This window comes from Lingula anatina, chromosome 1 (assembly GCF_051362555.1).
Source record: "Lingula anatina isolate TDL-2025a chromosome 1, LinAna3.0, whole genome shotgun sequence".
In the NCBI taxonomy this organism is placed as follows: domain Eukaryota; kingdom Metazoa; phylum Brachiopoda; class Lingulata; order Lingulida; family Lingulidae; genus Lingula; species Lingula anatina.
In genome coordinates this window covers 70,944,926-70,962,930 of record NC_141767.1, presented here as the reverse complement: position 1 = coordinate 70,962,930, position 18,005 = coordinate 70,944,926, and the positions used below count along the sequence as shown (strand labels likewise).

At 37.5% G+C, this 18,005-nt stretch overlaps 2 protein-coding genes across 4 annotated transcripts in view; one reads left to right on the top strand and one right to left on the bottom strand.

Annotated features, from left to right (window-relative positions):
- The window catches only part of LOC106159901 (solute carrier family 35 member F1-like), a 22,135-nt gene extending 4,130 nt beyond the window's left edge, over nt 1-18,005 (top strand). For 2 of the 3 annotated variants that reach the window (XM_013536352.2, XM_087000707.1), the window contains exon 8: nt 54-18,005. In XM_013536352.2, the coding sequence (XP_013391806.2) occupies nt 54-311 (258 nt within the window). In that variant the 3' untranslated portion in view covers nt 312-18,005. The remainder of the gene's footprint in view (nt 1-53) is intronic. The other variant, XM_024074426.2, reaches the window with a different exon arrangement.
- LOC112041353 (uncharacterized) lies at nt 2,707-6,002 on the bottom strand. The gene is made up of 3 exons (XM_087018411.1): nt 5,619-6,002; nt 3,448-5,276; nt 2,707-2,851 (listed from the first exon to the last, which is right to left on the bottom strand). Exons 1-3 carry the CDS (start codon nt 6,000-6,002, stop codon nt 2,707-2,709), a joined length of 2,358 nt encoding a protein of 785 aa, XP_086874537.1.

The following is an 18,005-nucleotide window of genomic DNA, read 5'->3' as shown; positions in this document are numbered from 1 at the left end:
GGGATGTGTATAATATAAATACTAGAATAGCTACAAAATTCATTATTTTCCAGTTTCATGTCCTGTACTTTGTGGCTTTTGCTGTGATAGTAGTTGGTCTCATTATCTACAGTGTTCGACCGACAGCCACAAGCTTTGAAACTTGTGAGAATGAGGAAACAGCGGACAGAAGGACCACCACAAAACAAACAGAAGAAAAAGAAAAACTTTTAGACAAACAAGTTGTAGGAGATGAGAGGACACAGCAGGGAGTCAGTAATCCAGAAAGCATACAAGGGGAGGCGGAGGGTGCTTTGTGTGGGGGGAGATGACGTCTTGGAAGATATTTCAGGTTTGACATTAACCAGTCACAGTTATTGTGCAATAATTCATAATAGTTCTATTTTTCACAGAATCTCTATAAAAGCTGTACATAAAAAAATACCACCCTTAGAGGTGGGGTGATTGGCATAATAGATAGAATAAGTCGAAGGCATAATAGATAGAATAAGTCAAATTTCTCAGATCTTTTGCATAGAAGCTCACTTTGTAGCAAATTTAATCTAACTGGGCCTTTAAAATGCATATCCAAGACTGGGTACTGGCATGCACTGGTCCACGAAAATGGATCACATTTATATCACATTTTCATTATGATAACTCTTGGATTATTTATTATGTCCACTTTTATTCAACCCACTGTTCAGTTGCATTATTCATTAGTTTAGTAGTTGGATCATAGATGACTGTTTAGCACAAGGTGAAAATTTTGCGTCAGGCTGATGAAGACGGACAACCTTGTTGGCTGCAAGCTTATGGTTGGAAGAAAATTTTCAGCTTTTGTTAAATAATTGTCATCTGTGGTAAGGTATTATTTTTAACAAGTCTTATTTATGTCGTACTGTGCTAAGCAAACTTAAAATTTACTAAATTTACTCCCTATGATTTTAAAGAGATAACAACCTTTCGTAAGATATCCATATTTCACAATAAATACATTATAAATAACTTACAGAAATACAATAAATCCTATTTTACCCCCAAAACGGCGGTTAAAACAATTATTTTGGAATTTGTGCTTGCCATCACATCACGTGACCTCCATAGGTGGCTACACTCTGTAATAATCTCTTAAGAGATTATAACAAAAAAACAAACTTTTTAGAAAAAAAAACGGACCAATTTTGAATGTGGGAATGGATTCATTTACAATTGGTAAGTATGGAAAATTTGTCCATTACCCCAGGAAAATTCACTTTTTTTGCCAAAATGAACAGTTGTTATCCCTTTAAGGTACCAATCAAGTTTTTATTTTAAAATAATTTTGCAAGACTCATTGCAAATGGACTGCCTAAACAATTGGACAAAAAAAAATAAATCTTGATATTGTTATTTTAAGGGAGTTTGATAAGAATCAAAACCATGGTGCTATTTTATAATTTATGACAATTTAATTTTAAATTGCCACACAGAAATTGTTAATAGTGACATGTTTTGTGGTAGTGATAAGGCAGCTGCTGTAAGTTCTTTAAGATTTTATTATTCTAGTCTAGAATATTTCTGTGGTATGACATAAGCCTGTTGCAGGGACAGCAATTTTTCTTCTCATGAAAGTTATATTATGTAATAGATGAAGTCATATTCAAGGTTAAAACTCCACATTCACACAAAAAATTGATCACTTTTATACTCATGAGATGTTCTGTTGAACACTGGCTCCTTGACTACAGAAAATTTGATCACATCATCTAACATCAAATTATGATGCAAGTACATTAAACAATTTTTTAAAAATTTTTATTGAATCAAAAGTAGTAAGTTACAGAGTAAAAAATCTAAAGCAGCATTCCCTGATGTAAAGTCTGAAACTTTTTGCCCAAATCATAAGGGTTGGCAGGTATGACTATGGGCCAAAACATCACAATCATTTCTCCTCTTCTGACTTTCTGGGCTCCTTACCAGGTACATATTTAACTAATGACAGGTCTGAAAAGGAGTTACAGACCTTTTTCTTTGATTTAACCTTACCCTACTATCTCGGTTTCTCTGTACAAGCTACCTCACCGTGGACCTCTGTGGCACCACTTAGCTTCAAGTCATTTAAGTAAAAAAAAGGACAGCTACCACATGTTTACGTCTGCCATTGGCACCAGATTTGCATGTGTAATAACTTTGTTGAAAAAAGGGCATTGGCACCCGCAGGTTAGAGAGGACCTTTCTAACCACTCTGATCCTTTAACCAGGTCGCACCAGGCCTGGCCAAGTTTGTCAGTTTTATGTCTGATAATAATTCAGAGATTAGTTTACATTATTATGGGACCTTGCAAAGCAACCTCTGTCTTTGCACAAGGCAACAGCACAAGTTGTACATTCCCAGGATGTCTGTATTCGCTTGCCAGATGATGTTGTAATGCCCAACCTTGTACAGTACACACAGTTACGTTTTCCACGTTTCGTCTTGACTTTGCTTGGCTCATGCTCAGCAGGTCTTTTGAGTGTTGGTGGAGATCTTGCTAGTATAGCACCGGGGCTATGTATCAGCGGGTCAACAGTACAAAAGTGGTCTTACCTTGGCTAGATGGTCTGCCAACTCCACGATTTCTTCACGTTATCTTGTCACAATATTCAGAGACGTCCTCGCTTCAGCTACTCTCTCGAACTCGCCTCTACGGAACCCCTGCGCATGCGCTATGACACATTTCCGGGTCATCTCTTGACCCCTAGGCACTACACTCCTCTCCATTTTACCTTGAAGGACTGTGCCTTCTGGGCTGTGTCAGTGCCTAGCCATCCGACAAGTCCTCTATCCTCCGTGGGGAAGGGAAAATCTCCTCCTGTACCCGTGGGACTCGGGGGGAGTAGGTGCTCGCAGCTGTGACAGGCACAACTACTGATCCTGTTTTTTTATTAATTTATTATTTTAATATTATAATAGATTAGGTATTAAGTTATGGGCCAGTAATAAGTAAAGGCAGTCTTAAAAATTAAGGAGGGACTCTTAATTTAGTCTTAAGACTAAAAACAAACTTAAACTGCAGTGAGTAAGACTATAATTGGTCTAAAATCAACTGAAGTGGCAAAGCAATTATCTCCCCACACACATTCAGACCAGACTTGGACTTACTAGAAATCAGAAATCAGAAATAGTTTTTTCTCATTTACTGTTTAGAGAGTATATATATATATATACATCAACCTGAAGGCTTGACCCCCTTATTCACAATACTAATGAATTTGTACAAATTATTCAGTTTTTTCTTATTTTTCGTTGAAAATATTTCATACATTTTAATTACATTCGGTCTAATACATGCTTTTTTTGGAATATATATATATATATATACATGTACGTGTATATGCGGGCATGGGGCGTTCTCGTTCGATTCAATAAGGCAATGTAAAATAACTATACACACGACTCACAAGTAAAAGAAACGATAAATAATGAGTTGTAAGTAACACACTTACCCAGCCTTACACGTACAAAAGGGATTTTCAATCCTCTTCGCGGTCTTGTCAATCGACAGCCGAACAATGTGTGGCGCCTCGTTCTTTCTCTGACTTTTATAAACACCCGCTTTAACACTTATACTGTTGTACGTCTCAATATTCATGCGTCCTGATCTAGAGTCTATGATGTCACCCATGACATTAAAACTTGACTCCACCTGAGGTCCATGAAAAATGGAGAGGATGGCACGCACAATTTTGTACAGTGCTGGATAGCTGTTATCTTCGAAGAGTTTCGAGAACCACACATCTAGCCTCAGTGGTTTTCCATCTTCATTGAAGGGGGGAAGACTGCCACTTACATTGTAGTTGTGGATTTCTCTACCAAACTCCTCTGCTTGTTCATCATTTAAGACATTTGGGAGTAGTATTGGGAGTTTCTTAAGCCTCTTCAGTGTAGTTGTTCCTCCTCGAACCTTTGGATTCAAAGCTGACAAGCAGCGCAGTAGAGTACTGTCCAGCGGCAACTTCTTCTGCATGTAAACAGCACAGGAAACATAGGCTTGCTTTGCTTGGTGTTTAAACTGCACCACTCCAGAATCCTTTCTGTGCATCTCCATGAGACTTGTCGCTGTTTTGCCAAAGAACATGTCTTTTTCATCTAGCAATACTTCATCAGAAATGGACAGTTCTTTCATTTTCTTAGCGGTCAGGTTCTGCAGCACTTCAGGCTTTACAAAGCAGGACAGAAAATTTCTGAATAACTCTTCTTGCTGATTATGCAGGAGGTGTATCATAGGCTCTTTCAATTCGAACAGGCACCCATAACTCTTCAACATTGGCAACACTGCAATGTAGAAGGACAGAATAAGTCTGGTCTTCCGTCTGTTGTAAAAAAGACGTTCAACAAGACGCTCTTTCCTCTTCTTGCCATCAGCCATTAAAGTTTTCACCTTGTTGGATATTTCGGTTTGCAGCTCACGAATTCGAGTCTTGGCTTCTGGATTAATGTTTCTGTGGGACAGAATGGAAGCCACAACACTGGTGTACAGTGGTTTCTCATCTTTCGGGATGAAACTATAGTAGAATACAGTGTATGCATCGAACAAACGTTGAGTGCCAGAAGATACATCAAAGCAGGACAACCATCTGTGGTTCACAAATCTTTCGGGCATGGTGAATTTGAGCCCAAGCAACAGACAGATTTCTGTGAACCATTCTCTTATATCCGTTGACCACTTCATGTCATTGTACAAGTCATGGAGGAGTTGTTCGATCCAATAATCAAAGGGTTTGCAAAATTTGTGTGTGGCGTTGTGAATGTGGTGACAGGAGTCTCCATCTACATCAAGGAGATGACGTGCCTTTTCTGCCCGCAGCCTAGATTCTACACCGCTTTTAGAACCCCTCATCACATTGCATGAGTCAAGAAGTACGGACACTAGATTTTGCCATGGAATTTCATTTCGGTCAAAGACATCCACAATATGATTGAAAATTGACAGAGAATCAACTTTGATTACACTGGTTGAGTGTAAATGTTGAACAACGACACGTTTTCTTGAAGGGGAGTAGTAACTCACTAGTATTGATAGGACACGTTGCAAGTTGCTGCTTGTGCTCTCGTCAATGTTCAAGGAGAAAAATTCAGTTTTCAACTCACTCACAGTCTGCTCGTGGAACCATTCTGCAAGTCCATATTTCATTTTATAGGATGCTGAAGTACGATCCATTGATAGTCGATCCAAAGCTTTGCGGTCTTGGTTTGAAGCCTTTGACAGTTCAATCAGGATGGGCATCATTGACAGTGGCAAAGAAAACTCTGCTAAGACTGCTAGGTACATAGCCTGGAAAAATGGAAATAAACTTTTATGTAATTAAAAATATATATGAACTGAAAATGATACAAATGTTATTTACTATTGGAAAAGGAATTTTCTGTCATAAAAAGTTTTCTATATGAATTTTATCTCAATTAAAGTTGTTTAAATTATTGGTATTTCGAGAGTGATACTGAATATAGATAAACCATTGTATTAAAAAACAAATCTTTATTAACTGAAACACTATATAATTCTCTGTCACCATGGTCACATGTGCATTAAACAAAATATAAAACCTAAACTACATTATTATTATTATCATTATTATAAACACTAGACTAACAAATATGGGAAAAAAATGAGTACCTGCATATTTGAAACTCTATCACACAAAGGCACCGCTTGTTTTGAAGCTGCTTGTTGTGTCGAGCCAGTTGCAGTGGCAGGGGCAGATGTTGGTTTAGATGATACCACAGGTACAGCGCCAAATGACCCTAGGCTGTAAGTCGTTCTTCTTGTCTTCAAGCGTTCTATGTGCTTTTTACTGAAAGCATGTTTTTCTAAACATTTATAGCCACGACTCTGGTAGTTAAGTGTGTCACTGCACCATACACAAAACGCTTTTCCTGGTTCATCTGTCTTCTTGATGAAATCACTCATGACCATTCTAACATCTTCATTACCAAGTGTCACAGTTACAGTCTTTGACAACCAATCCCATCTAAACACAATAAGAAAAGGAAGATACATGTAAATACAACATATTACAGAGACATCAATAAACAAGCAAGCAATAATTGTGGCTAATTTTGAAAAATGAAAGTAGTCTAATTAAACTATAGAGTACATATTAAATAATTATGCAATAATTATAACAGATAAAACCACAAACATGTTGCACACATACCTAATGCATGTGTGTGTATGCATGTGTGTGTTTATGTTAAGCCATACAGACACACTAAACCATACAACTATATATATATATACACACACACACACACACACACACACACACACATATGATATTCATGCATGGTCTCATTTTTATGTTACAATTTTTACATGTATGTTACATGTACAATTATACATCGCAGATTACCGGTAGATAGGCCTAGTATAGGGTTGATAGTATAGAATCTAGATATCAATTTGATCTAGAGTCTAGATTATATTAAACTAAATTATAAGTCGCTTACAGATGCATTACCTTGTTTTAAATTACTGTAGTTATAGGCTAGGCCTATACATGTAGGAATAGTTTGATTGACAGTATACACTATAATACAGTAACACACACACACACACACACTCAGTGACACACACACACACACACCAGTGACTGAGTGAGAACGTTACTGATCTCTAATTCAGCATTTAATTCTGTTGATGTACGTTTAAACCATGTCATAGATCTAGTACAACTATCGTTTATACTATTACTAGTGACAACACCGTCATCACATCAGACGATCAGTAGATTTAGTGATTCAACAGTTGGGCACAATTTTAAACGAGCGACAAGTCGACAACTCAAAACATGAAAATTTTCAAATGCAAGTTCAATGTCTTCATACGACATACACACAACTGATCTAGTAAAACAACCTACCTGAATTTATTCTTAATCCCTTTATCGATTTCTCTGACTCTATCGTCGTTTACACCGGCCTCAAGTAGCTTCATTTTCCAAAACGCAAAAGCGACACACGATACCACATGGAAAAAACCGCGCAGCGCTATATGAACAGGATACAGGCCGTTTTACGGTAATTGCATTCAGTGACTGTATAAATGTCGTATAGATGTCGCAAAAGTTTCCCCCTTTATAACAGTGCGTCCCAGAATCGATATATATGTACGGTTGGTAACGTTTTTCGGCAAGGTCAAAATTGAAAACATGCGAGTGCCGATGAGTGAAGGGTCTCGCCGGGGAAGGGAAGGGTACCCCTACCCCCCCCCCCCCCCCCCCTGAAATTTTCTCAACGGATTTGCAATGATATAAAAAATGACATTTTTGAAGGAAAAAAGTCGGAATTCCGCCAAAAGACGGAAAAATCTCATGCCTGTTAGATACATAGGATCCTAGGTCCCCACTTTTTTTGCCTTAACTGCCATAGGAGTATATTTATCTTTCCTGCTTGGGCATATTCTACTTATATCATCTTGTAAGAAAAAGTCTGTCACCTTTTCTACAGTCTGTTCTGATAATTTGTCACTTCTTGGTTGTCTTTTCTCACTTTCATCTTTACCATACAGGCTTCGCTTGGTACCTGGTGATTTGGCGTTTTCATCAAACATTTTATTTCTCTTTGGAGACATGTTCTTGTAAATATTAGCTAAGATGACACTTTATTTTCTTGGTGACTTTGGCAATGCTTGTTTCACTCTCCTGGTAGCTTTTCCCAAGGAACTTCTATTTTGGTACACTGGGCAAGTGTTGCTTTCAGGTGTAGAAAATTTACTCTGTAATTTTTTCCTTTTAGCTGCTTGTTTTCATTCTCTGTCCTTTCTGCGTCTCTCTTCCAAGTCCTCACTCAAGTTTGCTCTTTCTAATTTCTTTCTTTTAGCACATTTTTCTTTCAAAGAAATGAATTACTCTGGACCATTTTTCATTTTTTCTCTATGTTTTCTGACTCTCAAAGCATTTAGTGACAAAGACATGTTGGCAGCTCAAATAGGCAACATAGAGTGAATGAAACAAGTAAAATGTATGGTTTATATACCTTACATGAAAGTATAGACAACTATGGAATGCCAAAGGGGAAATAATTGCAGGACATATTTATCACAGCTCAGAACCAATCTCCAATTCTTCTTCTGTCATAGCACTCGATATCTGCACACAATTGACCACTCTTTAATAGTAGTATAACATGTCTTTTTTTGTTGGAATGCTCGTCATGCCCATGTTACAGCCAAGTGCCTGTGAGCCAAATTCGACCTTTGAGATGCCATGGACTACTTGAGGAAAAGACATTTATAGTTGAGGCATATTTTCTCTGACTGCAGCAATGTTGTGTGGTGTCCTTGATGATTTCGGTCGTCCAGAGTGTGATTGTCTGTTAGTGTCTTTACAATTGAGGTTATGCACAGTCCCATGGGTTCTGAACTTGTTGACCCATCTGTAGATCATTGAGTGGACAGGAAATTCTCGACATCTGAACCGTTCTTTGAATTGCAATTGAGCTGCGTGGATAGACTTCAACTGAAAATATGCCTCAACTATAAATGTCTTTTCCTCAGTAGTCCATGGCATCTCAAAGGTCGAATTTGGTAGACTCTTACAACATTAATATTTCTTGATAAATCTGAAAAATAAAAGGAGTTGATTATTTATTTCAAAAGTTATTCAAGTTTAGGTGATGACCATTTTTTTTTTTTTTTTTTTTTTTTTTTTTTTTGTGTCACCCTGTATTAGCAGTTTGAATTCATAAAAGACTGGACCTTGTTATGCTTGTTAGATTTGTCTGACTTATGAAGTTTGTAAGGTGCCAGTCCAGAGAATGGGACTTGTCACTTGAATTAAATACTACCCTTTTCTTTCCTGGCTTCTTTGGATGGTAAACACCAAAATGTAAAATTTGGCGAGTACTACGCCTCTTGGCTTGGACTCACAGGGGGCGCTGGCTCTGCGTGAACTGTCTCTAGCATAGTACTCATGAATTTGACATGTTTTTTCAACTCATGATTTCTCTTAAGGCTCTTGGAGAGAGATCTTAGGCTTTGGTATACCCTCTCCTTGTTGCTTGGTAGGGTCTTCCTGTCAGATTTAAATGGCAAGGGAGTGATTAAGTGGCCAGTCTCCACATGCGGCATTTCTTCTGTCATGAGATGCATGAATTCCCTGTCTTCCATGCTACCTTAAATACTGGTCCCATTCTCATTGTCAACTTCTGTGCAGACATAAATGTCTTTGCCGATATTGTCCCTGAAATATCCATAGCCATACTTTTCTATGTATCTCTCTGTGATGGTCATTCAATGCATCCACAGGTCAGAGTTGGTCTGCCTTTTTCTGTAATGTTAGAACGAAATGTGCTGACCTGGGGAATGCGATGCACATTTCCAGTACACACTTCCCCAAGAATGACACATCTCCAATTGAGGCGCTGGGCCCATGGTGCATCATTGGGTCCGTTTCTTGATTCCCTTATCTTGTGGGCTTGCAGCACATCTCAACCAAGTAACAGTAGAATATCAGCCTTTAGGTTTATCTCTGGAATTTGGGCTGTCAAGTGGTGTAAATGGGTGTGGTGCGCTGCCACCTGAGGACCTGGACTTTCATTTCTATTGTCTGGAATGTCGGTACATTCCAGTGTGGTTGGTAGAAATATCTTTGTCGATCCATTTATGGCTTCAACTACAAGATGTTCAGCTTGCCTATTAACAATCTGGGACTTGCCACAAAAGGTGGTCATGGAGAAAGGAACCAGCTCTGTATCTACGCCCAACCTGTGAAACATTTCTAACTTGGCCAGAGACCAATTACTCTGGTCGTCCATCACCACGTAGGCTAGTACGACTGTTGCAGATCTAACTTTGAGGGAGATGTTTGCCAAACAGATCTTGGTATATCTTAATGACAGGTCACAGTTATAGTCACTGGGCCAGTTAAGATTCCCTTTTGCACTTGTACAGTTTATTTAAAAAACCTGTCACAAGTGTTGCATTATGACAAAATTAATTTGATCTTATGCCCAGCAGGTATTATTAGTACCACCAGCGTGTACGCTGGCGGTACTCATGGTTTTAGTCCCGACCCGTCTCGTCCGGCTCCGCCGGCTCCGCCGGCTCCGTTGGCTCCGCCGGCTCCGTAAGCTCCGCCGGCTCCGCGTACTGGCGCCGGATACAAGTCACTGTTACCGCTTCTCCTCCTAGACCGCAAGGACCCCTGTCCCCATCTCTTGGATTTAGGTCACATATAACCTCAACTTGAACCCCCAGATTTTTTTGTCTCAGTCGGTGCATTAACCTGGGCGTGACGCTTGTTGAAATGCACCCTTGTCAAAATTTTTGAAAATTCAATGCCAATTATCTACCCTACGGAAGGAATTATGGGAAAAATTTCTACAGACGGCTTTCCAAAAGTCATATGTGTAGATTTCAAATATGCCCTTGGATTTGACCTTTGACCTTTATTTCAAGGTCAAACAGGCCAAAATTTTCAAAAAAATGAAATTTTTTACGAAAAAAATATTATTTGCGCTGTTATTCAGACACTACACAGACTTAACCAATAATATTATTGGAAAGTGTTACCCTTTGGGTCGTGAATTTGGGGTCAATTGGTGCATTTTCACGGGAGAAGCGGCCATAAGATACCGAAACTGAAAACTGTCTTTAATTCGGGAACCGTTAATGCTAGCGACCTGTTCTTTTTTGCATTTTGTAGAGCATGTAAAGCCCAACATTACATGTGGTCTTCGTTTTTTTGTATTTCATACGGTTTTCGTGTTATGCTGTATTAAAAAGTACATTGTGGTGGCACATTATTGTAACTCAGAATTGTAACATTATATCTCCAAAACTGGCAGAGATAGGTCAATAGTTACTATTAAAGTTGAATAGGAAGTCACTTACTGGCAATTTAACAGTGACCATAAAATTGACCTTTGACCTACTTTTCACCATGAATTGAACTTTGCAAATTTTCGTTCCCTTTTATCTCCAAAACTGGCAGAGATAGGTTCAAAGTTACTATTGAACTTGAATAGGAAGTCATATACTGGCAATTTACTGTGACCTTAAATTTGACCTTTGACCTACTTTTTACCATGAACTGAACTTTGCAAATTTTTGTTCCCTTTTATCTCCAAAACTGGCAAAGATACGCCCATAGTTACTATTGAATTTGAATAGAAAGTCAGAGGCAATTTACTGTGACCTTTAAATTGACCTTTGACCTACTTTTCACCATGAACTGAACTTTGCAAATTTTCATTCCCTTTTATCTCCAAAACTGGCAGAGATAGGTCCATAGTTACTATTGAACTTAAGTACATGTAGTAAGTCATATACTGGCAATTTACTGTGACCTTAAAATTGACCTTTGACCATCTTTTTACTATGAACTGAACTTTGCAAATTTTCTTTCTCCTTTATCTCTAAAACTGACAGAGATAGGTCCATAGTTACTATTGAACTTGAATAGGAAGTAATACACTAGCAATCTGTGACCTTGAAATTGACCTTTGACCTACTTTTTATGATGAACTGCTTTTTGCATGTTTTCAGGCCTTTAAATCTGCAAAATTGGCAAAGAAATGCCCATGGTTGCTATTGAACTTGAATAGAAATTCATAAACTATGATATTGAAATTGACCTTTGACCTACTTTTTCACCATGAACTGAGCTTTGCATATTTTCTTGCCTCTCATATCTTTAAAACTAGCAGAGATGTGCCCCTTGTTGCCCCTAGGTTTTCTCTTTTGTCAGCACATATGCACCATTAACAACACTTTTCAAGGAAAACCAATAGGCCTTTTGTCTAGAGAATACAGGAGTGATCAAGGGTAGGAAAATGCAAGTCAATTCGAAAATCTTATAGAGCTTGTCAAGCACAAGACTGGTGATGGTGTCCCTTTTTGGAAGGGGGGGGGGGGGGTCCATACGAATGCGCTTACTCCAGCTGGTGGTACAATATCCGGAGGCGGTATCGCCTCTCTGATCCTCTAGTTTTGAGGTGCCTTTTGTCTGCAACAACTGAAAATTAAGAAAAAGATAAATTGTTATTAGTATTAATCATCAAACCAAAGGGATAACCCAGTGACATTTCTAGACAGACATGACCTCATGTCAAAAAACGTGAGGCTTTCCCTGGGCATAATCAACTTTTAAGCAATTCAGTGAACTTGCCTACTAAATCCATAAGTCTTAATTGTGAAAAAAATTATAATTCTCATTATTTTTGTTTTAACAAAATTAAGTTCCATATTCATACCATTATTTCTTAAAATCAGAGTGGTTATATTGAGCCTAAGCCTTAAAAAGTCTGGCTGGCAGAACTTTGGGGTTTTGTCCAATCCATTATTCTAACAAACAAACAGATGACGTACGCTGGCGCTGACCCTGTCTAATCATTCTGTTGTTGAGGACGCACTGCTTAATCAAACGAACATACGACGTACACTGGCACTGACCCCGTACCAATCGTGCTGCTGTTGCTGACATGCACAGGTTATTGTGCCACTGTAACACATAGTGGCTGGGGTTGAAAATGGTTTATTGGTTTATCGCATAGTGAACGTATGAAACGCAGTGTGTCCTGGTGGAATTTAGTGTAACTTGTAATAACTAGTGGTAAAAGTGTGATGAATTAATACACTTACAATTACACGCATAAAAAATGATAACTTAAAGTAATTATATTAATCAGAGTTGTATATATTGAAGTTATTATGAAAAATATCAATATTTACACAATATTAACCTTACCCTTTTCTGGCTATACTAAAGTGCATCACCGTGTGCGCAACGTCATGTGTATTTCGCTAGGGTACTCTTCAGAGGTGTACAAGTTTAGAACTTATATTACAATGTGTGTTTCCTAGGTAACATAACTCACATGTATACACCATAGGCCACAAGTGTAGCCATCCTGTTGTTTATCATGGTCAATGATGACAAACTGACTTTCCATTTCTTTTCTTTTTGAGAAGTTGCTGAAAATACATCACAAGAAAAAGTCTCTCTCTCAACCTGATCGTAATATTAAATTGTCTGCACTTTGCACACTTAATTAACATAATTAATATAAATGTATTATTAATGCAATACAATATGTTTTAATATTCAACTACCTCCAGTTTCTTGTGATAATGTCTTTTTCTTGGTCAGTCTCTCCAAGAGAATTGACAAAGGTGCATTTCCCCTCCTTTCTTCCACAATACTATATATACACAAGCGAAAAAATAAGCTCCAGTCATTTAACATGTCTTCAAAGTACAACAATGTTGGTGTTGGTATGGAGAATTAGTCAAATATCAGAACTTAAGTATGTAAGTTCTCCAAATTATGTCTTATAAATTATTTTAATACACAAATAAATGAAGCAATTTTTAGTAGTGTCATCGTCTAATGCAAACTCCCACTATGATGTCTTATTCTCGGTCTTTCTATATAAAAAACAAAGATTAATTAAAATAGAAGCAAGTGGAATTTAACTAATCTATTCATTGCAATTGGGATAGATGTGATTTTGGCCCATTCCAGGTAGCAGTGTTTTAAATTCCCTGCTCTATATTTTTGGTTATTTACAGTTGGAGGCAATTTAGTTTTTACCTCTGCTCCTTATAGTGCGGATTCCGGTTTTCCCTGTGGCTCACTCCGCGTCCTTTTCCTCTGAAGAGTATGACAAGAATGGTATGTGGACATGCCCATGTCTTACCAGTGATAATAATGACTTACTGCAGGGTTAAACACACACAAAGAAAATCTACTTTTTCTTCATAGCTCAGAAGGTAGGACTACTAGTACTATTATGAAAAAATACATATGTACGTTTGTAAACTACTTCATATTCTGCACCCAAGTGTCACTTACCCCAGACACAGCTCTCTTCCTAAAAGCAGATCTAGTACTACTGGTGATTTTCTTTCCAGCTTCACTTGATTCCATTGTTAATTCAACTGACTTATGTAGGTGGATGGTTGGAACTGCGTCTGGTAACAAAGTTTTGCATTTTATTGGGTCTTCTTTTCCCATATTTTTCAATAGTTGGTACTATTGCGGATAACACGAAGCCTCATAATGTTTCTCACATATAAGCAACGTCTTCGTCGACTGAGTAAAATCTTTGTGTCATTGATACTGGATACTGAACACTAACAAAGATCGCCATGGGAGCAGTTTAAGCTATGTTTGCAAACTAAATCTTATTCACTAAATGTTAACACAACCTTAATCAACACCAAAAATTCATTTTAACTTGTCAACAAGATAAAACTCCTACTTTAACTCCTAAGGTGAATGGAGATGCATCTTCCTAGAACTAGAACAGCAGCCTCTGTAAAGACATGACAGATCCTAGTTTGGCATTTTTCTGATGCTGTTGTTTGATATCCCTTGTTTGATATCCCTACTTAATGATTTTATGCAGTCCACTGGGTACTAAATTGGCTTCTCGTTTTCTACCTTTATTTTGTAATGGTGGGTTTCATAATCGGCCTAAACAACAGTACCTTGTGCCACCCTGATGTCCTCCTCTTTGCACTCTTTTGTCTTTTCGATCTACAGCAACAAGTACAGAATCCCCAACGTGATATTTTGAAGGTGGGTTTTTTATTAAGTTTCGTTTGATCAACTGTGCTGCAGCTTTTTCACTACTATTTTCTGCTTGGTTTCTTATTTAATGTACAGAATTCTCATAAGTTATCAGAAATCTCCCTCGCATTCACAGTATTCTTCAGCCTTGTATGTGGAAACCCCATTACTAGCTCTACTGTAAAAAAATGAAATAGGGATCTACCACCAAGAGCCTCATGGGGACCTTCATTGTAAAGTCATTTGTAATCTTGGTATTCTTTAACCCAGTTTACACTGGTCTCATAATATAAAAGATCATAACGAAGTTTTTCTTTTCATGTGCCAGTGATCTTGCGATCTGCCCTTGAGACTGGGGATAATAAGCTGAAGAGTGAATTATTTTAACATCTAATGACTTGCACAGTTTTGTCATAACTCTGTTGAACTAGCCACCTTGGTCATAATGTAAAATTCTTGGAGGGCCAAATATATTATAGATATTTCTTCAGATAATTTGGACTGTAAAGGATGAAATCAAATATACCTACTTAAAGTGTCCATTAGGGAAAGAATGTTTCCTCGCCATCTGTGACCTCAATGGCTAACAGGTCTACCAAATCCAAATCCTTGTTGGCAAAGTCTGGTTCATTTTCCGATGGGGCCTGGATTTTGACGTGTGTTCTGTCGATACAGCCAATCACACCGGGCATTCTTCCCATCTCGTAAAAACCTCTTCTTACTTCTCCTTTGGCATTAGGTATAGTATGAAATTTGATAAAATAGTCCTTCTGCATAATGCTTGTGACACACGAGCCACTATCCAACTCACTGAGGACTTGCTTACGCCGTGGGTGCCGCCGTTGACGATTGATCCAGTAGTATAAAATTGCAGAGCAATCATCACTTGGTCATAGTGTAAAATTTTTGGAGGGCCAAATATATTATAGATATTTCTTCAGATGATTTGGACTTTAAAGAACGAAGCCAAATGTACTTACTGAAAATATCCATTAAGGAAAGAATGTTTCCTCGCCATCTGTGACCTCAGTGGCTGACAAGTCTACCAAATTCAAGGTCGTGACATGCTTTCTAACAAAATGGCTGACTGGGCTCATTTGGCAGATCCTGTCCATAGAAATGTAGATTTTTTTGTCAATTTAAAAAGTATGTTTTTAGTAAAATAAAAGTGAATTACCTTTGTGATCACACACAGCTTGAATGTTAAAGCTGTGGAAGCCTTTCCTGTTGACAAAGTTAGCTTCATTTTCAGATGGAGCCTGGATTTTTAACTGTGTGCTGTTGATGCATCTGATTACACCAGGCATTCTTCCAATCTCGTAAAAACCTCTTCTCACTTCTCCTTTGGCATTAGGTATAGTTGGGAATTTTATGAAATCATCCTTTCTTCTGCACAGTGCCTCCAAAACACGAGCCACTATGCGACTTACTGAAGCTTTGCTCACGCTGTGAGTGTGGCCAGTAACGAGCAGCATTGATCCTGTTGCGTAAAATCGCAGAGCAATCATTACTTGGTCTCTCGCAGAGATTGCATGGTTTCTGTTGGTAGCAGGTGCGATGTCATCTTTTATCAAATCTGTTATATAATCAATAGAGGCCTTGCTGAAGCACATCCTCTCCATATCAGTCATAGCGTCAAAAACAAAAACACCTCTTCTGAAAGTTCTCTCTCTTATCATTCTACGTCTGTGAAATCTCATAGGATTTACAGCTAAACCAAGCAGATCCGCCATCTTGCTTGATTTAACAGCATGATAGCAGATTTATCCCACCTATTTTGAGTGGACAACTTTATATCCTCTGGATAAGCTGATTTATCCCCTGGGTAACGCTATCCACTGTTGATGAAATGCACTATCCTCTGGATAGCTCTATCGAGAGGATAGTGGCCATTTTTATCCGTAGGATAGTGCTATCCAGCCTTGATGAAACCAGGCCCTGGATTTCACCTGGACCTTTTATTTATTCAGGTTCTTTAGGAAGAATTTTTTATACGTTTTGGTTTGTTTCTGTAGAGGGAGCCACTGTAGGTGAAGTATCTCCTCAGATAGAGGCATTTCCAGACAACTTCCATAACACTTTTTCTGACAATTTTCAGTGTGAGTTTTAACCACTTTATCAAAAATTATTTTTTTGAATTTCAATTCATTGACAGCAAAGATCAACTTTTTTTGCAGTCTTGTGTGTAACAATCAAAGCTTCTGTAGACCTTAAATTATTCTGAACAGCAGCATTATATTACAGTGGAAGACATTTAATACTTGCATATTTCCTGATAATGCCATTAGTGCATCTTGAATATCATGTTTGAATTTATTAGGCATTAAAGATTGAGAAGTGTTTATTAGTACAAGCACAATTATTACAAAGGCTATGACCTAACATACAATAATGTTCAAGTTAAAGTTTCAAGTTTATTCAGTCTCACGAGTTGAATATTTTCAACATAGAGATACAAATAGAATTTTCAACACAGAGCTACTACACAGAATTACTAATTTAACTCGGCATAGATATAATAGTACAACATTTGATATGAAGATGTGTGTACAACATTCAATATTATAGTGTAACATTTGACATGGAGGTACATGTTCTAATACAATATTCAACATAGGGATACTAATACAACATTCTACAAGAGTATAATGCTTTACCTTCCAGAGAATCTCTTATTGATAAATGAAATGTACTTTGATAATTTGGAGAGTGTAATTATATTTTCTGAAGAAAAGAGAGAATGGAATTTTAAGGTATTTGGTCTGTCAGTGAAACATTCATGTAAGTAAATAGATCTGCTTTTTAAGTAACTACATTCCATTATATATTGAAACTCATCTTCCACCTGGTTATTACAAAGGCTACATTTTCTTTTTGATCTTTCTACATTGTGCTGCCTGCCTACTTCTGTTGGTAGTTTGTGGTTTGAACATCTGAATCTAGCTAAATTTCTAATGGTATTTCTATGTAAGGAAGAATATAGTTAACTTTGTTTTTGAAATTGAATTGTATGTATGTAAATGTATGTGTATGTTTGCTGTATTTTGTGATGTATTTTGCCCTTTTTTTAGGTCTCCTTTTTTGTATGCGTATTATTTGAATATCAGAATTTTTTTTTTGTAACCTTTTTTCTCATGTTTGGTGTCAAGGGGTTGTTCCATGTCAAACACAGCACATTGAAGTAGAAAGTAAGTTTAATTTTCTAATGTTTGAATTCAATTCTACAGTATCCACAACACAGATCCATGTGCAAGTTAGCATATACAGTACTTGGGTTTACATTAATACAGATCTGAACCAGTAGAGATGCATAGCAAAGAGGTACTTAACTTAATCAGTGCTTTGTCATGAGGCTTATGTTATCTTAACTGATATGAACAATTGTTGATATTTTCAATATTTTAAGACAAGTCATTACTGACCTGGAGTGGTGATTTATACTTCTGATGTACAATTCTTAGTGAGTTCATAAAAGATTTTATATTGAA